General features: G+C 41.2%; 1 protein-coding gene across 4 annotated transcripts in view; it reads right to left on the reverse strand.

Moving 5' to 3' along the window:
* Positions 1-1,408: 1,408 nt before the first annotated feature.
* The window catches only part of sulf2a (sulfatase 2a), a 67,456-nt gene continuing 45,209 nt past the window's right edge, over positions 1,409-23,655 (reverse strand). For 3 of the 4 annotated variants that reach the window (XM_055027196.1, XM_055027197.1, XM_055027194.1), the window contains 20 exons: positions 18,321-18,585; positions 16,149-16,388; positions 15,900-16,051; positions 14,284-14,453; positions 11,943-12,093; positions 11,501-11,676; positions 10,316-10,444; positions 9,962-10,018; positions 9,730-9,859; positions 8,634-8,841; positions 8,054-8,312; positions 6,210-6,306; positions 6,010-6,104; positions 5,877-5,936; positions 5,629-5,795; positions 5,312-5,454; positions 5,029-5,137; positions 4,901-4,934; positions 3,108-3,161; positions 1,409-2,723 (listed from right to left, as the gene is read on the reverse strand). In XM_055027196.1, the coding sequence (XP_054883171.1) occupies positions 2,693-2,723; positions 3,108-3,161; positions 4,901-4,934; positions 5,029-5,137; positions 5,312-5,454; positions 5,629-5,795; positions 5,877-5,936; positions 6,010-6,104; positions 6,210-6,306; positions 8,054-8,312; positions 8,634-8,841; positions 9,730-9,859; positions 9,962-10,018; positions 10,316-10,444; positions 11,501-11,676; positions 11,943-12,093; positions 14,284-14,453; positions 15,900-16,051; positions 16,149-16,388; positions 18,321-18,516 (2,658 nt within the window). In that variant the 5' untranslated portion in view covers positions 18,517-18,585 and the 3' untranslated portion in view covers positions 1,409-2,692. The remainder of the gene's footprint in view (positions 2,724-3,107; positions 3,162-4,900; positions 4,935-5,028; positions 5,138-5,311; positions 5,455-5,628; positions 5,796-5,876; positions 5,937-6,009; positions 6,105-6,209; positions 6,307-8,053; positions 8,313-8,633; positions 8,842-9,729; positions 9,860-9,961; positions 10,019-10,315; positions 10,445-11,500; positions 11,677-11,942; positions 12,094-14,283; positions 14,454-15,899; positions 16,052-16,148; positions 16,389-18,320; positions 18,586-23,655) is intronic. The other variant, XM_055027198.1, reaches the window with a different exon arrangement.

Genomic DNA, 23,655 nt, shown 5'->3' on the forward strand with positions numbered 1-23,655 from the left:
TCGAGCTACGTGTCGCTTATTACCGCTGGCCAAAACACATATGACTTTCTGAATTACCCAACCTTTTTTAAAAAAATTAGTACCACTTTCTGCTGTATTCACTGAGTTTCACAGTGTTTAGTAAAACAAAGCTCACCTGAAGACCTACTCTTCAAGTAGGAGCTGAACAAGCAACCCTGAGTTCAGCATCCAATATGGCCGCTTATGAGCGTTTCCTATTGGAGCAAAGAGCAGCTTTTGTGTAGTGTAGTGGATGGAGTCATCATATATTTGGGTGGAAATCGAGAAAGTAGCATCCATATGCAACACAAACTCAACAATGGAGGACGTGGAAGCTATGTTGACCATTCTGCTTGGTCCGCCATCATTCTTAAAATTTCCAAGTACACTCAGTGGTGGTTGTGGGTTGCACAAATGACAGGTCAGTTGCTCTTATGACAGCCAGTGACTCCTCCCCCTAGCCAATCAGTGACCTTTTCAACCTGACTGAATACTTGGGACCCCAGCAGAGAAGTTTCTAAAAATAAAAATAGGGGGCTGGTACCATGTAACTGGAAAACTGTTATTAGCAGATGTTGCACTAATGTAAAAGAGCCATACATTATAGTAATTACTACCAGTATCACCTGTAAACCACTGGTTTCTTGTTATGTACATAAAAACTGATAAAAATAAATTGGAGACTCTTATACCATAACAGCACTTCCCACCGTTTTCCAAATTGCAACCAAAATGCCCTCTTCTCTGATTTGAGCCATTCATCTGAAATCCAAAGGTAACTCAAATATAGAATCCGTACTTAAACTACTGTTACTAATCAGAATCTCAGACAGTTTTGTTTTTCAAATTGGGCATTATAGCTTTCCACCCAGGACAACACACCACAAGGAATGTCCTTCGTAAACAGGTTTTCGCTCATTTTCAGAATGACTCAAAGGAAATAAGTATTGTCAGAAAAGTGTGCACAGCTCATTACGTTGACGGAGCATCTGCTTCACAGCTTATGATTCAGTGGTGAATCAAGAGGTCATTTCAAATCTGAAACGTTTGACCGATTACACCTCAGCTGGATGATTTGATTCGGAGCAACAGAAAAAGGGTCAAAGCTACAAACTGCACTGATTATAGAGTGATAAGTTCACTCAGATCTCGGTTTGCTCCGTCACATAGCACTCGAGTCTTGGACTCATGAAAATGTTTAATTGTCTTAGAGAACATATGCACCTTTACTACCCAGGTTTAATTATGTGTTTTTATTTTCTCAAGCTGCATCTCGCTGCTCTCTGAACTGCAGCACTCTGCGTGAACACCGCTCAGCGCATTCGCCCAAATGACCTCTTGTCCTGTGGACAAGCAGACAGAGACACCTGCTGGACAAAAACAACATCATGACAATAAAACAATAAAATGCATGCCATTTTTTTTTATTTCAAACAAGACACTTTATTATCCACAATTACTATCAGCTCTAGCTAGGTCAATGGAAATGTTTACAAAGAAAAACAAAACATGATCTAACGAAAAGCAAGTACTTCACAGCAAGTAATATTAAATTGATTCCCCCTCTCCCCCCTCTGGCACAGAGTAGACTATGTATTGATAATTGTACATCTCATCACAGTGAATCCTTTAAGTGCTTTTCTCATGTAAATAAGGACAAACATACAAATCATGGGATTTCTGAAGCCGCTTCTTACCCGATACGTTCATTTTTGTCAACTTGTACATTGAGGTCTGCCTCTTAAGTATTATAAAAAATATTGTAAACATTTATATTAATTGCACGACATACATTCAAATACATACTGTACTGTACAGCAAAGGTGTAAGTCCGTGTTGTTATCCAGTAGCACCATGTATAGCAAGCTAAAGGAACTATATAGAAACCTCTAAAGTGTGGAACAAAGGAGTAACTTCGTGATCGGCGGTCAAAAATCCTTCAGTTCTAACTGTGAGGGAGTGTTCAGTGAAGGCCTATTCAAGGGTTTTCTGTGTAGGTGGTCGAATGATTGTGAAAGAAAAGTCTGGTCACGTCACATCTCACGGCTGTGAGGGAGATGATTCCTCATAAAAGACATTCATCAGTGTTAAAAATCAACTACACCACAACAGATTATGGCGAGGAGTTGTTTTGTTTTTTTTTTTTTAGTTTTTTTTGTTTGTTTTGATTTACAGTTCGTTGTTGGAAAGTTCACATCACTTCCAGGTGCAAACACGTCGGTGCGGTAAATATGTTCGTCCGGTTCCTCGTCAGCACGCGCCAGGGGGACGTGACGAGGCCGTGATGTCATCGTGTAGCAGCAGAGTCGAAGCGTAGCTCATCGCGTTTCCATCCCGGTCCCGTTTCCCGCCAAAGAAAGCAGATTAAAGCGATATTCTGAATGTTATCTACAAGGATTGCTGACAAAACTGGACGGCTTCTGGACACCAAACTGACCCGAATGCAAATGATTATGAGATGTTTTCCGATGCAGATAACTTAAGAAGTTTTCTTAGCTTCTTCAGTCTTAGTGTCTCATTTACACAAAGGCAACAAAGAGCAGCTCTCCCAAAAACTAAACCTGGTTTAGAGATGAATAGTATCTCAAGTTCATGGTTCAGCGAAGTGTGGTCAAGGTCCTTAGGTCTGTGTATAGCCTCCATGCTCCGTCCTCTGCTGGAGGAGACTGGGGTGGTTTGGGGCTGCAGGTGGTTACCCAACCCATCCTTCCCAAATCTGTCCTCTGCAAAACCAACACATAAAGCCGTCTGAGTTAAAAGTGCAACCTGAGGCATCCGATAAATACCGTCGCTCCAGTGCTTTCTACCGCCACTGTAAGAAAAAGCAAAAATAGACGATAGGAGGACTGACAATACAGCATCATAGAATGACTTTTTTCCCCCTGCATTGCATGAATGTTCTTGACTCGACAAGATGAAGGAAGAAAAATGAGCCGCGGCTTTGCAATGTGGGTTGTTACTGTAAATGAATGAGTGCAGAGCTAAAGCAAATGGCAAGCTGCTGGGTCGTCTGAGCGAGCTAAACAAAAACCCGGAGAGAAACGGGGCGACAGGAGTGGAGCTTGTTTGGCTGACTACAAATAGCAGATGGGTTATGACAAACTCACAGCGACTTGGACGAGGGCTTCTTCATTTTTGGCCTCTTTCGACGATGAACTGGCCTGAGGCATGCACAGCATGTACACACGCGCAGGCCAAATGCACGTGCATGGAAACAAACAGGTAAAGACGCAGGCGTACACACGTAGAGGCATGCACACGCACAAACACACACACTCACACACACACACACACACACACACGCACACACACACCACACACACACACACACCACACACACACACACACACACACACACCACACACACACACACACACACACACACACAAAACAGAGATGAGTCATTAGGGGTCAAAAACAGGACCGGCAGAAACAGCAGAGCAGTGCTTGCATGTTAGCCTGTTTGGTGTTTGTTTGAATCTCACTGAAAAGGTTTTGGACTACGATAAAACATAGAGGCTTAAAATAAATTCTGATTATTATTTTTATTGATTGCTCTGACTGCAGACAGAAAGCAGAATCATACAGTGCCTTGCAAAAGACTTTACAACCCTTCAGATTTATACATTTTCAGTATCAAGGGAACCACTTGTTGCTGCTAACGGGGCGAACCAATAGTCACAAGGGGCCGTAAGCAGGACTTCATTTGGGCCCCGTCCCCCTTTTCAACACCTCTAACAGCGTTTTAATCCAGATGTGTTGGGATCTGGAAAGGGGGGGAGCTGAAAGCAGTCAGAGATACGATAAGGCAAGGTAATTTTATTTATAGAGCACATTATCAGCAACAAGGCAGTTCAAAGTGCTTTTAATTAATTAGAAGGAAAACAAGAAGCCAAAGGAAAGAAGAAAAAGTATAAAACTACACATTTAAGAATGATCAGTCTGTAATTGTTTCTCTGGATTCTTGTTCTGATAAGGTTGATCTAGGGTAGTAAGGTGAGTTCTTCTGGATTCTAAGTTGGTTTCCGGGATTAGCCAGAAGGAGTTTCTCTGCATAATAACATAAAAAGTATGACATTGGTCTACATAATGAATACTCCACAATTTCTACAAGTAATATGAGTTTGTTTGAACTAATAAGAATATTAGAATAAGCAGAATGAAATGACAATGTTGGAAGTGATAATTGATCTTATTTGCCGAGACGTGTTTATGGACAAACTCAAACACAAAGAAACCATTAAACTCATAGCATCAGCTACACTTTCATAAAGTAAACTTCACAATTCCATTAAAATATTGGAATCTTTCAATTTATCGATGCCCGGACCAATAAATCAACTTTAATATTGTCAATCTTTATAAACAACAGTTTACGGGAGGCTCCTGAAGGTCTGGGGGCCCCTAAGTAGCGGCTTAATTCACTTATGGGCCGGGCCGGCTCTGACTGCCGGGTATGGAGAACCTCAGCCTCAAATTGTGTGCTGCCTGTCAGAAGCAATGCCTGTATTTAGTTACCTTGTTTGTTATGTAATGTTTGTAACAAACCTCTAAATCCTAAACAGTGTTTTACCCTGAGATTTAATCACACACACTGCTGCTCTCTATCTAGTAATCAGATAGCAGATGGTAACGCTGCAGTTGTCTCGTGGTGGAGTAAGGAGTCTATTTCCTTTTTTGTATCATTCTCCTTCCACTTTGCACTCATGCCCTACTTTGTGTCTTAACAGGGGCAATCCTGATGAACTGATAACATGACAAAATGTGAAAGTGTTGCGTTCGCTTTTGTAAGGCACTGCAGACGAAGTTTTGCCGTACAGACAGAAGCCTCCCTGATTTCATTTTGTAGCTTTACTTCCATCTGGAGTGATTGTAAAAGCAATCAGAGAGGAAGACATACCTGTATTCACTGATGTGGCTTCTCTCCTTTCCCCCTGGAAGGAAGTTAAAGGGATTAACGTCGCTCCAAAAGGACTCGAGAAAAAAGCGACTCATCATGTTCTACACCGAGAGACGTGTCTTACTCACCCTTTTCCGGGTTGCACTGCTTGTGGCCCTTGCAGCTCCTCAAGCCCATAAGCTGTTGATGCATTGAGTTGAGCGCGTTGCGATCCAGAGTGCTGACAGCATTTATCAGCTGTGGGAACGAGCGAGGACAAAATGTCAACGAGCGCGTCGTAAACTCTGGAAAATGTCAGTAAAGCTCAACTCCTGTGGACAAAGGAATGCACTGCATTTTTAAAAAAATATAGTTATTATTGTTGAAGTATTTATACCCTCCACTATAGGTGTGTCTGTGCAAACAAAATACCTGGTAGGGGTCAGTACTGAGGTCAAAGTATTCCATGAACCCGGTGGCAAATTCACAGAACAGGAAATTGTGTGTGTCATTGATGGTCCTCAGGCACCAGTATGTGTTGTTGTTGGCACTGGTGCACGCACAGAACGGACCCACTGCAGGGAGAGGGAGGCCGAAGGGGAAAGGGAGGAGGCAGATTTAGAAAACAACAGCTTTTCAGAAAAAGGTCGCCATAATATTGTTATTATCTCATCTGCTGTGCCAAACGGCGGCAGAGACAGAAAACATGTTCCAAAACACTTTCTGAAAAGCTATTTGTCGTTCCTTACTCGTCCAGAAGGGGGCGGTCTGCCAGTGATGATTGTCGTGTGTGAAGCAGGTCAGGCCAGGCATGCTGCAGGTGTCGTTGTTCTGGAGCCGCTTCAGGAATTTGCGCAGTTTTTTTCGCCGCTTCTGCTCCTTCTGCAGCCACTGAGTCTTCTGCTTGGATGGCATTCTGACGGGAACAAAATCTGTCAGGGTGTCTGAAATATTAAAAACATTTTTAAAAGCCTTTACTACTGAAGTAAAGTTTTACCTGAGAGAGTGCATTTGCTCCACGTTTAGCAGATAAGCCTCCTTATTCTTGAGAAGATCACTGAGGAGACAAATTTCAGCCGTCACATTTGGTGAATCTCCGCGGCCCGACTCATTTCGGATGACCTGCTCACCTGGGCGCGTTGCACTGGCATTCCTCTGGCCGCACCTTCTTCAGGTGACCTTTCACCTCGCGCAAGTTCTTGATTTTGGTCTGCAAGGTTTCAATCTGAGAGTAGAAGAACCAGAGAGTCACCAGGAGCACGTTATACGTCAGACAAACTCAGCAGAGTTTTATCTGAACTCGGTAGAGTGTTATTAAAAATGGGAGCACCTCGTGCTCAATGTGCAGTTTGTGGTCCTTCCACGCTTGAAGGGACTTGTAGAGGCCCCCGTCACACTTCACGGTGTCGTTCATGAGGATCGAGCATCTGCACGTAGAGAAAAATCCGTGCATATTTAGTACAACACAATGAAACTTAAAATCCATCCGGTGTAAATGCTTCCTACTGAAACAAATGGATTTATCCGACAGTGAGAGCCGTCGGATAAATCTAACTAACTTCCTTTTGTCATCTCCAATCAGAAACAGGTTCCTCAGTTGAATGGAATATGTTGTAAATCTATATTTGTGAATACTTAATAAAACTTTAAATTGCTGCACCTTTTATTATCATTATTTTAGACCTTCAAAAAGCAACTTTATTTTCATTGCAGAACTTAATAGTTTGTTTTAAAGACGCACAAGTACTTTGTAATTCTCTTTCTCTAATATGTAAATTCATGTATATCTTGTTAGAAGTTGCGGTATGTCAGCAGGTGTGTGTGTGTGTGTGTGTGTTAATGTGTGTGACATGGGAATCGATTTACATTTGCTGTTTTTTTAAAGAAAGATCCAATTTAGGATTGGGTTTGCAAATTAGCCAATGGCCAGAACCCCTTCTCCCCCAAAACAATGGATCTTTGTTTTCATCATGTACTGTTGTTTACTGTGCTGTCCCTGATTCAATAAACTTGAACAGATTCAGCCGGTGACCAGACTCGGGATTATTTACAGCTTCTTTGTTTTCGGCCGGTTGGATTTGCAGAAATCCAATCCTTGTCCAATCGCCGAACATAATAAAACCAAACAACTGCAAAGGTGCAACAACTTTAATCTTCATTGCTGGAAGAGCGCCCAAAGTTATCTGTTGCTGGTATAAGTGGGTTTAAAATTTAAGTTAGAGGAAGAATAAATACTAAAAAGCTCCTTAAAAAAGACATAATGCATTTTCTAACTGTTGAGAAATGAGGTGAGAACGAGTGACAGAGAGAGACAGAGAAAGAGAGAGAGAGAGAAAGCAAGACAAGAAGGATGAAAGTATCACAACAAAGTTGCTCTGTTTCATCTTGAAACAGGCTGGATGTGTACTGTTCTCTAGGGAATACAATAAGGTTGCTTTAGTAATGATAAGCTTGCTAATCGCTTATAAATGGTGTTGGAATATCAGCTTTGTTCATGTTTTCTTTATTTCTAACTTCTGGTAAAACCCTGTTTGAAGAAGCTTTGATGTGTGAAGCTGTATTTTTTCACTCGCTGCACCAGAATGACTTAAGCACGTGCTAATCATTTTACTCCATAATGTGAAATGATGCTAATCATTTTACTCCATAATGCGGCACGTTTACAATTCCTGTTGTTTTGGTTTGAAAAGGAACCATCAAACACAGAACATCAATCTGTTTCCATCGTGTTGAAGTTTCATCAAATCGTCAAAGAGGCTGAACGAATATACACAGTGTTGCTGAACACAAGATGCTAAAGGCATTCTTAAAAAACACAAACACTGCAATCCTGACGTTGTCTCTGCTTCTAACAGAAATTATTAACAAATGCTCACAGGGGCAAAGCTAGAAATTAACATTTACTTTGTTTAGTAATAATTTTTAAAGAAAAATCGGTGCTAGAGCTTTACCAAAACCAAAGGTCACAAATCAGTCACATATTTCTGATCATTACAGCTGTTATAAATCTGTAAAAAAAAAAAAAACAACAACAACAACCCTCCTTTCATGGAGAAATTACTACTTCATTTCAGAACAAACAAACACTGAGCTTACTGTGAGTTTTATTCCGAGACACATGCAGTAGTTTTGGACCTGACAGCTTGAATATTTGCATGCCCCCCTCCCACACACCTGTAGGTGACTTTCAAAGCAGCAGGTGGTGTGAGCTTGTCACGGGTGGTTGGCTTGGCTGTGACTCCCATTCCGCTGAATTCTTCGCCGTCGTCTCTGGCGGCCGCGCCTCTCCACCTGTCTCTGGTCCAGCTGGCGTTCCCGGATCCCAGGGGCCTGTAGCCCTCCTCCAAGTCGACGGCGTACAGATCTCCATCCAGCTCGAACGAGACGGAGCGCGCCCAGCGCTTCCTGGTCTCGGCCTTACTGGACTTAATCTCTGCAGAATAGGAAAGAGATTCATTTGATTGACAGAAGATAGTCTGAGCACATTTGATCAGAGTGGATGCATTTTACAAACATCGTACATGCCAAATTTGTTTCTTTGGAATGATTTAGGGCTCAAGTGATTTCTCAACTCCACCACTTGGTGGCAGCACTGACACATGCCTCTTAAGTCATGAAAACCTGGTTGTTTTAATAACAGGTTATAGACCCGCTGCTTCCTTTTCAGGCACAGAAGACGTGTATTTCTGATTAATTCATGGTGTAATAATAGTTATTGGTACAGCAGAACAGTAAAGTGAGATAAGGAACTCACTCTTTTTGTTTAGGAGTCTCTTCTTCTTAAGGACAGACATTTTGAGCCCCCCGTCGGCGCAGTTACAGTCGTCAAAGTTTGAGGTGACAGACATGGTAGAGGGACTGCTGGCCATCAGAGCCTGCATGCGAGGGGCAAACAGACCCGCCATGCCTTTACACTTATACAGCCTCAGCTTGCCCGTCGGATCCTCCACACACTGCCACTTCTGGAACAAAACCAAAAAAGGAAGGGGAAATGCATTTAAGAGGGATCTATTGAAATAAATTTATATTTTACCATTTTTATTCTTTCCTTTGGGTCTCTGCTGCTCCTAAAAGCAGCCGGTCATGTTTTGGCAACAAGCTGATGCTTTTTGGTGTCTGGAAAATGAGCCGTTTCAAAAACCTTCCGATTGCTGAGTCACTGCACCGTTACTGAGCAACCCAAGTGGAGCTCCAGCACACTTGGCCGGCTGGTTTTACTCTTTATGGGCTGTACAATGGCTGCTGGAAAATGCAAGTGTTTTGTTGTTGACTTACCATCCAGAAACCGCTTGTTGCATTCTTATTGGTTGAGCAGGCTTTGAAACTTTGAATGGGTTTCAAAGCCGTAGGGTTGTATTATTGTGCATCTGTTTGTAGCCATTTTCACATGCGATTGTAAACATCGAGTTTGGGAGGGGGGCAACAGCAGCTTATTTGGCTTTAAAGTGACGAGAGGCCCTGAAATAGATCATTCTGAAAGGAGCTCAGATTAAAATCTCATTATCAAAGAAAGATTCTGTGCAAAAAATATAACGAACATGCTTTGCATATTCATTGCGTTCTTTCCTAACGTGTGTAACAGTTCACCTTTAATGATGTAGCACTACATATTTTTCCAGATTATGAACAAATCTCAAAGATGTTTGAAAAAAGTTATATCCCGACTCAGTCCTCTTTGTTCATAAAGAGATTAGGTGCCATTTTCAAACGCATCCCTGAGCTTACAGTGACTGAATGGCACAGAACGTTCACAGATGGCAAATTACTATCCTGCCATGGCAACACAGTTTGTATTTTTTTTTTCTGGAAATTAAATAGGCTCCCCTTCTTGGCTCATACAGGTCAGGTACCTGTCCCGGTTGTTGGCATGAAGTTTGATATTCTGCTTTCTGGCACAAGTCCTTCACCCTCTGGTATTTTGGCAGGAAGTTTTCCTCCTGGGCCATTTCCTTCCCATCGGCTCTCTTATGCGGAGGCTTCCTGAAAGAACAGACAGAACATTGACAGGGAGGCCGATGCTGCCAGAACACAGCGCCTTGAATGAGAACGCGTCTTACAAAAAGGTCAATCAATAAAACATACCCCCTCTCCACCAGGAAGGAGTCTCTCCATGTTTTACCCTTCCTGTTCAACTGGAACCTGAGAAATCAGTAAAAAAAACAGACAAAAAATCCAAAACAGACTGTGATATTTGCAGTGAGCAAACATCTGTGGCATTTCGAAATGTCACACTCCGATAGAAGATAATGATGCTGTACCTCTATGTTTGAATTGTGAATTTCATTATGTACGACAAAGCGCTTCGTTTTGGGAAAAAAAATTGAAAATAAAAAATTCTAGCTAAATCCCCGTTTGACTTGGTAGGTTTCACTCTTCCCTTTTCTAAATGTCGTCCAGGAACCGTCGATGGGATGCTAAGACGCCGAGCGTGTTCACCTGTTCATGGGTCGATCCGAGGCCAGAAGTTTCAGGATGGACTTGCCATCCATTTCGGCAGGAATATCGACACCTGCCATCTCCAGCATAGTCGGTGCCAGGTCAACGTTCAACACGATGTGAGGATTTCTGCCAAGAAACAGCAAACTCAATGTCATAATGTTGTTTCCCCCCAACAAAATATATAGACAGTTCAAAGTGCTTTACGTGAATTAGAAGGAAATACAAACAAAATAACAAAACCAAAAGGTAAAAGTATAAAACTACATGTTGGTTCCCCGTGTTTGATAAGAATAAATAATCCATTATTTATAAACTAGTAGGGGTTTCTCTGCATTTTCTCTCTGATAAAACTAGATGCTGGTTCTTCATGTTTGGTAAGATTAGTGAGCATCACTACTTTTAATTATTCCTACTTTCAATTAGATACAATTTCTGAACACTGATTGCAGACAAGCTTGTTTTAACCAAAGAGGCACCAGACTCACAGACAGACCTGTGGTTTTTGAAAGTTTCATAAGTTTTATTTTGAAAAAATTTGATTTGCAAACATTTTTTTTCTTTCTAATTTTGTTATTTTGTAGTTATGTTTTTACATGAATTATTTTAATTTTAGTCTGTTTGATGATGATTTTTAAAATATTAAATGGCTGACATCATGGATCAGTTACTCAGTACATTTTTTACCCTCGAGTAGTTTCTTGGACGACTACTTTTTACTTTTACTTCAGTAAAAATTTGTTGAAGCTGTGCTGCTCTTACTTGAGCACAATTTCTGGGTCCTCTCTTCACCTCTGGCCTTTTTATTTATACAGAACTTTGAAAATTATGCATCATTTCCCTTCCACTTTACAATTATGTACTTTTTTCAAATCTATAACTTAAAATCCCAACAAAATATTTACATAAAATGTGCTAAAAATAAAAATTTGTTGACTTCTTTCTTGCACCAGACTTCATTCTGGGGTATCAGCATAAAAAGATCTTAATTCAAATTCACAGAGTGTTCAAACCTGTTAATTCATAAATCCTGCATCACTTCCTGTCAGTTCATCAAATAAAACACGTCAAAGACTGAGATTTCAACATGATACAATGTGATCATATGCAAAAGAGTGAGTACTTCACTACAACAGTGATTAATTTTGCTGTCAGGAAAATGAGCAGGGTAGGAGAAATACTCACGTAGCGCCTTGCTCCACATTAGGCCCCCGTACGTAGAACGGCACGCGGATATCGAACTCGTAGGGCATTGATTTGCCCTTTACCAGTCCAAACTGGCCGATATGATAGCCGTGATCTGAGGTGTAAATGAGGTAGGTGTTGTCCAGTTCTCCCGTCTCCACCAGCATGTTGTACACCTACGGGGAGACACAACTCATTGAGCAGGCTCACGGGGTGGAAAAGAACAAGAAGAAAAAAGTTACACTTTTTGTTTGATAGCTCAAATCTCTTGTGCCAGTTTCAAGGAAAAGGAGATTGAACAATTTGCCAAGTGTGTCAGTGAATTCATTACCCCAGGCCCAGTCAGAACAAGCACAGATCTCCCAGGACCGCTGGCTGTCAGACGGGCGGTACGTGTGCGTCCATGTTTAAGGGTTGATGTGCGTATAGGCTCACTATGTACCTTTTGCACGCTATCGTCCACGGACAGCAGCGTCTGCATCCTCCTGCGCTGGAGCATGTTGGTGAACTGCATGTGGACAGGCTTCATTGGGCCAGTGTAGCGGAGGATCCAGTGCTTGTCTGGGTTGGGAGCGTAGTTGTAGCTCGGCGTTCTTTGGGGGTGGAAAAACCAGAAGATGAAAATAATGGGCTATAAATGATCAACTACTGAAACTCTCCATTATTGAAAAGGATTTCATATTAAAAATGTATTGTTTTTTTTTCAGACGGCACAATTTAAGGTAAATGCTATATCTCCAAGCTGTCGTAAAATGTTTATAGTTCTGTTGTGCCGACGCAGCATCATTTTCTGCTTGCGAAGCCTAATGACTTTCCAGAATCGAAAGAGAACTATTTATTCAGTGTTGTAATGGATCTTATATAAGTAATGTAAAAATGCTAATCAATATGGCTGTGCATTTTAATGAAAATTTAACACCACTCCATGTTGATAGTTGATAATTTGGAAATAAGTGCCAAAGAGCAAAGGGGAGTGAACGCTAAGGTGGACTGACAGGAAGATAAAGTATCACTGTTTTTTATTTTTTCTGCAAATCAAATAGATTGTAAAGTTCAGGACAAAAAGAAACGGAGAAATAAAAAAGGACTTCGCAGCATCAAAAACCCAGGAGGGCGCGCATTTATGGAGAAGCAGCAATTAAAAGTTTCCACAAAGACACAGAGGTTGAATTTTCTGAGTCTTCTCTGTACAAAGCCAGTGTGGTACAGGTTAATGATGCTGGAGGGATTAGAAGAAGCAGTACGGGTGTGAGGGGAGGGTGGGCCGAGGGAGGGAATAGTAACTACAATCTCATTACTGGCCTTGGATCCTTCTCTGGAGGCCAATAGTGGGCTTGCTATTAGCCAGCAGCTACAGAGAGGCAGCCAGAGGTACAAAAGGTCAGAAAAAAACAAAAGGCTTGAACGAAAGAGGTACACGGTTGTGCATATGCGCGACGAAATCATTACCTACACATTAAAAGTACATAATTTATCTGTGATCATAGCTGGCAAAACAGTACAAATCAATGGGGCTCATTGTGGTGACAACACTAACATGAACAACACTCGAGCCAAACAAACTGGAGCAAATGAAGAAAAAAAAAAAAAAACGCTGGCTGTGCATGCAGATGTCCCGAAGCTGCCAACAGACAACTGTAAGCAGTGGAAGACGACATCCAGCTCAGATTATGAAATTTGTGTCAATCTGGGTCAAATGAGAAGAAGCGTGAACACAGGGATGAGTCACTTGTTACCAAACAGCAGAGAGAAAGTAAAAATGTACCGTGTACTTGTCAGCTTTGTCTTGCAGAGATCACACAAATTCTCCACGATGGAAAAAAAAAATGAACCTTTTATTCAAACACCTTGCAGTTTAATTGAGCATGAATAGTGAAATACAGAACCTCGTGAAAGCTGTCGACCCCTTAAACATCCTTGCATTTTGTCGAGCTACAATAACATTTTTTTATGTATTTTTAAAGGATTGTGGCTGATGGACCAAACAGAATTATGAGGTGGGAGAATTATGAGCACTGATTGCGCCACACTTTTTATTATCTAGAACAAAAAGTGTGTGATTTGATGGCCCCTATTACACTGACACCATAAATGAAATCCACTGCAAACAATTGACTTAAGAAGTCACCAAATTAATACTCAACCGGACGTGACATCGACCTGAAAGAGACCTTTCAGTTCCAAAATCTAATTTTCCCTCTTGGTTGGAAAAACAAACACGTAAGCTTTCCAAATTCAGAGTGGGAAAACTGGATGTTTCTTCCCCAAACAGACCTCAAAATCCAATATGGCTGCCGTAAATGGTTTATTTGTACTCTGTTGATACATGGTTTTAATGAATAAAGTCAAGAGGAATCCATTGTTATTTCTATTGATGTTAGCAGCAAGTTGATCAAAAGTAAACAAAGATGCTCTCTCCAGATCAGATGCAAGGTTTTGGTTTGTGGTCATCCATTTTGTACCAGTCAGTGGTACTTGTACTATAGTTTAAGAGCAATGGGTTTAGATAAAAGTGGACTCATCTATCAGAAAGACCCAGTCAAAGTCCAGATCTAATTAATAGCTTGTTGCAAGACTTTTACTTTTGCAAATGTTTTCCTGAAATCTGACTGATCTACTAACCTACAAACATGAATTTACAAAGTTTTGATTCTGGGGGCACAACATGTGAGTTTCCATTTGTTCAATTATTTTAAACACACATCACAACTGGCTTTTTTTTCTTTTTTTTTTTTGCTGATCTATCCCAGTTGTTCCCAAACTTTCCAGCTTCTGTGTCTTACATGTGCTGAGAGGCGTTGGGAAAGGCAGCGCTGTACTGCGGGGCAGAGTCCTCTGGGCCGTGTGGAGCTACATGGCTCAGGACCATCAGGACGGGCCGGTGAGGGTAAATCCTCTTGGACATCCGGAAGTAGTTGATGCTGTTGTTGGTGATGATGTCCGTCAGGTAGTCCTGTGGAACAAGCAATTATTGCCCACCAGGCACTCAGCAGTCATTGACAATACAGCAGATGTCGAAGCGTATGCTGCTACGCTGGGTCAGTGACAAATACTAATAAATTCCGTTTTTCACTTTGTCAAACTGATGAGACTTGTTCGATCAATCCACTGCTTGCATTTGGTCCAACAGGAGTACAGAAGAGTATGCATCATGTACACATTTGGTTAAATTATAGATTTGATTTTAATTCTACACAGTTCTGCAATCTTTCACATATTTGTAAAAGACGTAAAGTATTTTGAGAAGGGCTAATAGAAGAGCTATGTTGTGATGACTTCCTGAAGGTGGAGTTTCAGTTTTGAAAGAGAACTTCAAGGCGTACAATTTGGAAGTATGGTATTTTATTATGGTATTTTTATAACCACTTGATGTTAACCTAGTTAATTTATTAATTGATTATGCTATAAAATGGCACTGGGTGAAAACATAATATGACCCCTTTAATATAATGTTGCCTCACCTTTTAGGAGCTATAAAAGATGCCACTCTTTAGGGAAAGTATTTCAGTATTACAATGGAAAATTTGGACTATTCTTCTGAAACCCATTTGTGAGGTCACACACTGATGCGGGACATGGTTGACGGTTTCCATTTTAATTTGAGGTGATCTATAAAGTTGAGGACTTTGTACAGCTCAACCAGAGTTTTCCCTCATTAAATTCAGTGAGCCGTTTCTTTACAAATCTTTCTTTGTGTGGTGGAAGGCAGTGATGTTGGAGCAGGAAGGAGCCGTTCCCACAAAATTAAGACCATGAAATTGTCCAAATTATCTTTGTATGCTGAAGAATTAATGGTTCCATTTACTGGAGTTAAGGAACTGAACACAACACCAAAAAACGACGGCCCCATATCATTATCCTCTTTTCACCAAACTTAACATAATGCTAAGGCAGGTGCCGTTTCCCTGACCAATGCCAAACCAGGACTCCTCCATTAGATTGTTGGACTAACAATCAGTAGTAGAACTCCACTAGTAGAATCAGCAGTAGAACTCCACTCTACTGCTGTGGAGTCCAGATGTAATGTCTTCTACACCACTGCATCTGATTATTCGTCTTACAACTTGAAATATAAAATTTGGATGTAGCCGCTCTCTTTCTTGAGCTGATCTGAGAACCACGTGAAGCCATTTACTCTGCAGAAAGTTGGTAATCTCTAGGCATGAAGCAACTTATCGCCCTTTGACCCCGCTCTCTGATTATACATATCCTAGCAATTCATAGCTGATTAGTTCATTCTAACACATGAATTCAATGATTTGGGTGGACGACCCAATAATGTGTGTTTAGTAATAATAGTCTCTAAATGTGAAGTGCTTAAAATTTATACTATAATAACCAGTTTTCTACAGTAGGCCATTGTTTTGGGACATTTGAAGAAGTAATGGAGTATCAATACCTTTGGGTAGTCGCTGCTGTGTTTCTCCCGTACTCCATTTCTGCAAAGGGTGTAGTTGTAGAAGCGGGAGTTTTTCACCAGCGCCACCCATTCCTTCCAGCCAGGTGGCACATAGGAGCCATTGTACTCGTTCAGATACTTTCCGAAGAACGCTGGGTGAAGATTCGGGAGCAAAGATATTAAAGATCTTTTCTGCACGAGTTCTCAGGACTTCGATAAAAACGTGAAGGCTGTCACGGCAGTACCGACCCGTTCTGTAGCCGGAGTTGTTGAGGTGCACGGCGAACGTGTGCGGCTCGTGGTGCGCCTGCCACGAAGGCGAGGAGCAGTTCTCGTTGTTGGTGTAAGTGTGGTGGTTGTGCACGTACTTCCCCGTCAGGATGGAGGAGCGGGACGGGCAGCACATGGGGGTGGTGGAGAAAGCGTTTGAGAAATGAGTGCCTCCCTTCTCCATGATGTGGCGAGTTTTGTTCATGGACTGCATTGAGCCTGAGAGAGAGCGGGGATGTAAGGAGGAAGAAAAAAAAGAGGATCTGGTATTGGGGCGGAGCTGGCAGGGTTACATTCAAAGGCTAACAACTGAAATATAAAAAAAACCAAGGTGAAAAATTGTTTATTTTAAATCTGGAAATTCTAGAAGCACAGCTGGGAAAATGCAAATATACACTTACAGGAGAGGGTAAAATGAATAGGAATAAAGTTGGAGAGAAAAAAAAGCGCTGGACTTATTTGAGGAAGTAAATCTTTTTGGTAAAGTGCGACCCATTTGGATTTCTGTGTACCAAAGGCTTTTCAGGCTGATGGTGATTGTTTGGGGAAACAGATGCTTGACCATAAATTCCTCCTTCAATGGCTGCCTTCTCACTGCCATCACAAGAGGACAAAAGATGTCACAGAGGCCATTATGCTGCTACTCCAATCCAATATGTTGCTAAAGGACTCAAGCGGGTAGGGAGATGGCCAGAGTTTGGCAATCAGACAATGGAAGCCATAGGCTGGCCTTAATTCATGTCAGAAAGAGATCTGGCAACGGGGAGAAACATGACTTGGACTGAGCCAGCTGTTAGGTTGCCAGGGAGCGGCTTAGGTTGGTTTTCTCTTACAAATGTTGTCCGACTGACATGGACAGAATATCTAAAATGATGGAACAAAAGCAAAGACGGAATTATTTGTACACATTATAGATTTCCTTTTTTTTACTTTCTTTATTTGTGCTTGAATGTTTCAGATTATACAGCAGATTTTCTAAACCAAAAAAGATAAGAGTAAATGCTTCATCTTATTTATCAAGATGAAAAGCTATTCAAAACAACCTGGTGGGATACAGAATAGTAATTGCTCCTAATTCTGATAACTGGTTGTGGCAGATTTGGCAACAATTGCTGTCAATCAGTCTTTTCCAGTAAGGTGGAGGAATGTTGGCTTAGTGTTCTTTGCAGATCTGTTTAAATCCAGTCACACTGGAGGGTTTCAGGAGCATGAACAGCCTGTTTCTGGTCAGATCACTGCATCTCAATGAGATTTTAGTACAGACTTTGGCAAGCCTACTTCAAAACCCTTCATTTGATGATTTCTACCCGTTCACAGGTGGGATTGGTGGTGTGCTGTGGATCAATTGAGTTTCTGCATAATCTAGGTCTGGCTTGTGCTTAAGGTCTTTCTGTGAGGATTTTGTGGCAGACAGCATAATTCATTATTCTATCAAGATGTCTTCAGGGTTCTGAGGCTTTTACACTTACACCGCTGTTCGCATGACATTCAATATTTGTTCTTTTTTTGACCGATCTGACAAGGTTTCACGCCTTGCTGTCCACAGAATGGTTTTCCCAAGACTCTTGGCGATCATCAATGTGAGACAGGCCTTCATGTTTGTTTTCATCTTTAACCCAAAGAGGCCGAAGCTGCTCAAGACTTTGTTCTTTGTTATGTTGTGACTTCCTGGATGAGTCTCCAATGATTTCTTGTTAGTGCATTTGGTAAGCTGGCTTGTCATTGTTCCAGATTTTCTCTGTTTGTGGATAATGGTTGATTTCTGGTTTTGTAACCCTGTCCAGCCTGACTGAAGGTGACTTTTCTTAATTATAGATTAAGATATCATGAGTTTAAAATTCCTGATTTGTTTAAATCAGGGGGTTTAAAGAGATTTAAATCTCCTTATTTAAATCTCTTTAAAGCAGGGGAAGATGCGCTGCTCTTAAGATCACATCTTACAAGCATGTTCATGTTGTTAGAGAGGCTTTGGGAGTTGTTGGTGAAACTAACTAGAAACTAGAAGCGTGGGAAATCGCATTAATTTCTTGATTTTACAAGGTGGGCAATTACAAAAAAAACAACAACAACAAAAAAACGTGAAAAAAGGAGATTTCTGTAAGGGGTAAATAGTTTTTCCACAGAACTGTACAACCACAGAAGTCATCTTACCCAGTTCTATGTCCTGATCATCTGTGAGAATAAGAATGATGTTGGGCCGGACGTTTCTCATCTGGCGGTCCCTTTGCAAACGAGACCTGAGGCGAAACCCAGACAGGTAGCCGGAGCCCTGTGCCTCAGAAATGACTCCCACCAAGACAAGTACGAGAAGAAGAGGGGGAACGGCAGGGTGTCGTCGCCCTGCCATCTTTTCAGCTTACAGTGCCACCTCAGTCCTTCATTCACCACACGGGGAGTCGACAGATCTCTCTGCAGCCTGTGAAACAGGACACAGGAGGGATCTGATAAGAACAAAACATTTAAAACCCAACACACACACACACACACACACACACACACACACACACACACACACACACACACACACACACACACACACACACACACACACACACACACACACACACACACACACACACACAAGGAAAAAATAAGCAGATGCAAGCCATACGCAGCCATTACAGGGTGTTCCTTCTGCTCAAATGCACCCGATTGGGCTGAGCTCAGCTCGTTAATCAATCATTAATGATGCATTAGAGTGGTGTCATTGGCTGGTTGTAATGATTGCTGGTGATGAGCACATGGCTGCCAGGCTGGGGCTAATGGGCCTGGGACTCGGGCCAGCTCAAGCCTCACCTCTCCCTGAGAGGGTTTTGTGGACAGGAGGGATGCAGAGTGGTGTGGGGTCAGGAGGACGGATGGAGGTTAAGGAGTGACAAAAGCAGAAAAAGCAGGTCAGAGTGAGAGAAGGGAGGAAAGAGGTTACAAATGCTATTTTTAAATAGCAGCAAGTAATCAGTGTACATAAAAAAGGAAATATTTGTGAACATTAAAGCATAAAAGTGACATGTATAATTGAAACCAAACTCAATACACTCCTAATATGTTGAGAGAGTGACAAATTCTTGTTATGTAAAGTCAACAAAACTGTTTAATCGCAACACCAAAAATTGTCACCAGTTTTTCACATTTTTTTTTAATTTTACTGCTGGAATCTCAAAAATGTTGTTTTGGCTTTGGGCAGCTCAATGAAGTTACAAAATAAAACGGGTTGTCGACTCTAAGCAATATCAATGTCATGTTGCCTTTTGCTGGAGGAAAATGTCTATTTTATTGGCTTATACAAGAACAAGCCAATAAAATACTTTAATAAACAAATATAACTAAAATATTGTCTATGTATATTCTTTAAAAAGGTCTTCCACTGACATATAGTGAGAATTTTATTTCTGCATGCATTTTTAGAAGAAGTGTAAGCGTAAGCCTGGCTAGCCGCTAGCATACCACGTAGAGCGCTATGCTGTGTGCCAAACGTTTGGGTGTTTGTTGTATTTATCGTCAGGTTCTTTTTGTTTTTTTACACAAATCCTAAAAATATCAGATGTTTTAGATTTTCTAGTCTTGATAGAACCCCAGAATAATGCGTGCTTGCTACATCACTGTAATTCCCACAGTTGAAAAAGATGCACCTGAAAGTGACTGTTCAGGGAGCACGAAGGCGAAACAAGTCGATTTTCCTGCTCGACTACTGAATGGTGAAGCAGAAGTGACCTATATGGAAGACAAGGAAGATATCAAAGTTTTTCTTGTATTTTTTTTATGAATTACATAAAGTATGATGTAGTGTTCAAATCTAAAACAAGAACCTGCCTTTCCAGTGTTTTATCGGCTGCTGAAATCAATGCCTCCCATGAACACACTTTTTAAAGAAGCTGTTATTTTGGTGCTGCACGCATTTCAATGGGGAGCTGACAGCGAGCTCAAATGTTGTGTCTAATTAATGATGACGCATAGCTGGAGCCGCGACACGGCCCAGTGACCGCAGCTACAAGCGCAGTTAACATCATGCAGCATCTGTGTGTCTGTGGAGATGTTCTGCTGTCATGCAGAGGTGAGGGTCTGGATCATTTTTGTGTGTATGAGAGACTCTCTCGCACATTGATAATCTGCAGAAAATGAACAAATGTACGTAGTTAATCGAGTCTGGATGCACATGGGCTTTGCTGTTATTCAGAGGCAGACAGATTTGTCGGCACCAAATCAAAAATGGTTGAAATGGAAATGTGTATTTTATTGCAGCAGCAGAATCTCACCCATTTTTAGGAGAAATTCAACCTGTATTTGAGTATATTTATAAAGTCGGAGAGTAATTTTTTAACAAAACTACAATTTTAAAATAATCTGATGAGTTACTTTTAAAATTAAAATTTTTATTTACTTTGTCACATTGGCTTCTGATTAATGATCTCTCACATTCGGTTTTCTCTTACACAGAGAGCAGCCCAATGGCCACAGAGGCAAAACTAATTCTCCAAAGCTCAGGAGCTGAAAGTGGCTAGTAGCATAATGGTGGGTAACAAAATCTCCATAGCAACCAGCGGTAGACATTTTGGAAGCCAGGAGCTCAAGTGTATCCACCAGTTTGATACTGGGAACATCACACATCACACCATTTCATATCAATAGCCATATGCTGTCTTTCAATTTGCACAACACAATTAAAAACAAAGAAAGGATTTCAGACTTTTTTTTATCTGGAGGAACGAAATGGCAGGCGCTTTAACAGCTTCTGTCTCTATCCCTAAACACAACCAATTGATCCATCTGGTCTTTAACCAGAACCATGTGCTGTGGTCAAATGAGACTGAGTTTGAACCTTTCAGTAACTAAACACTCCAGGGGCATTTTTCAGCAAACAAAGGGTGAATCCAAGTCAAGCTTGCTGTTAGGCACGGTAGAGGGAGTGTGGTGGTGTTGGCTTGTTTCTCTTGAAAATACCCTGGAAACCTTGCTAAAGTGAACGGCTTCTTAAAATTTTTAAAAACACCAAATGATTGTAAATTCAAATCTGGTGGATCCCGGCAATAAACTAAAAATGAGTCTAAAACTGGTCTTTCAACAGAAGAAGGCTGTATAACTGATTGAGATACAAAGTCATCCTTCTTCCGTGTACATAAGGATCCAGATCTAAATGCCACAGGGGTTAGCTAAAAGAAGAGAGCACGCAAGAGAAATCTAGAGAAATTATCAAAGATCTGTGCGTCAGTGTGGCCCAACCTTTCAGAAATGTTGTAGGAGGATGTCAGGAGGAAAAAGTGAGATAGATGTGCCTATTCCAAATGAAGGGTTGATTTTTCTACTTTTTTTTCCAGGGTGAGCTTATGTCCGTTCAATAAAAGATGCATTTATTTCAAAGCTTTTCACATATCTTCACCAGCACTCCAACAAATTGCTGCACTTCATCACAGGATCCCAGCAGATTATTGAGCTCTGAATGCAGCAGCGCTGCATTCCAGCACTGTTTCTGCTCCATAGTGTCCAGATTGTGCTCATTAAGGACCTCCCTAATGCACCAACATCTACATCTCTTCCCTCCTCTTTCCTGTCCTCCATGGTTCTGCATCGCACACACCTACACATGCAAATCTACTGTGTGACTGTGTACATTACAGTCTGAGGTAAAATCTATGACAGGGCTGTATTTGCTCCGGTTTCCAACACCCGGGGCACGCGCTGCCTCTTCCCCAGGGGAACATCTGATCTCTGACCCGAGGCGATGTGCTGCTTGGAAATGTCCTTGCTCCCGTTTTTTTTTTCTATCCGTTCTGCCTGCCTGGCTCTTCCTTTCATCTTGAGTGTTGGATAAATATAAAAAAAAAGAAAGAAAAAAAAAACAAAACAAGGCACCAACGAGAAAAGATTATCTAATGTTAAAGAAATAAAAATAATGAAAAATGTCCATTGAACTAGCTTTGTTTATATTTAGCTGTGAATACATTTTCACAGAGAATCGAGGGTGGATTTGTGTCGATGTGGAGATCATCCTCCGCCAGTGGCTCCTTCGTTCTCAGTGGTTTGTGAACGTTGGAAGGCGCTGTGCTCGCCTTTGATATTTGCTTGAGACGTTTCAAAGAGCTGATGTGGGCAAACCATAGACTGTAAAAGAAAAAGCCAAAATCTGCACCACTCTATAGGGAAAACTGTAGTTCTCGTCTTCAAAGAAAGTATTCAGATATATTTTTGTAAAGATCTATCAATGGCCTCATATGTAAATGAGGGAGTACATCCATTTTATGGCTGTGAAGATTTCCTTGCCGTACTCCCGTGAAAGCCGTCTTCTTCCACCTGATACTGAGCGATAATTGGATTTTCAGGCTTTTATCATTTGACACTTGGACTTATTTCTTCCCAGTTTGCTCTTCCCCTCTATCTTTTATCAGCAGAAATTGTTTATCCAACTGTGCGACAGATGATACATGAAACAAACAAACTAAACAACAACAACAAAAAAAAGCAGATAAAAACAACGTCCGACAGTGCCGAGGGCGTGACATCTCCAAAGATGTGTGGAAAAGCAGAGGAGGACAGCTGGTATGCAGTGGGGAAAATGAGCTTTGAACATGTCAACATTTTTTCCCAGCAGAAAAATTTCTAACAGGGACAGTGACATGAAACTCAGGCCAGATGGCGATAAAATTAACATAAAAAGGCCCTTAAATTATGTCGGACACAAACAAATGGCTCAGAAAATAATAATTGAACATTTTTGATAACGAAAACTTCAAACCATCTCCTGCATGTAAAAATTAATCATCTGGTGGGTTTTCAGATCTTAAATTCAAGCGCGAGCTTTTCCAGCAGCTTTAATTATGTTCTCTGAAGCCAGCAGAGAGTTTCAAAGGCTGTGTGTTTGAGATTATCGAAAACTCCACCCTTGTTTCATCTTTAGATTTGTTGAAAAATGTCCCAATGCGTTGCTCCGTTAATCCTTCACTCAGTTCTACTTCGTCTGCCGGTACCACATGTTGAAGACGAGTGACAGCTTGACATTTTCACACCTTTAAACCTCATTGTCCCGATGTCATTCTGAGCTCCTCTTAAGATTTTGTCAAATTCTTCCTGTACGTCATTAGCTTGTCGAGATGTCCTGCAACTGCAACTTGGAACTATAAAAACTGATTGTTTTTCTCGACTCCACAAACAGAGCCAGGGGAAGGGTCTTAGCGCTGTCAATCATCCTTATGTATGCGCTGCTAAATGTGCTAAAGGAAGAGAAACCACTTTCTAGATCAGTTCTATTAATTATAATAAAAGCAACAAACGTTAGTTTGCACTGGAGTGGGTTGTGTTTGCTTTCTAAATGCAAAAGAATTTCAGCAACCGTTCTGGCTTTCCATATTTTTTTTTTATCTTTCCTCATCTCCAGTAAGGTTAATAGTCTATAGTCTCATTTCTTTTGATTTTTTTATATGCTGGGGTTTACTGTGGAAGTTACCGATATGTGTTGTACTTTAACAGCCAGGTTTAAAATGTAATAACCCAGAGA

This window comes from Poeciliopsis prolifica, unplaced genomic scaffold (genome assembly GCF_027474105.1).
Source record: "Poeciliopsis prolifica strain line A6 unplaced genomic scaffold, Auburn_PproV2 SCAFFOLD003, whole genome shotgun sequence".
NCBI lineage: Eukaryota > Metazoa > Chordata > Actinopteri > Cyprinodontiformes > Poeciliidae > Poeciliopsis > Poeciliopsis prolifica.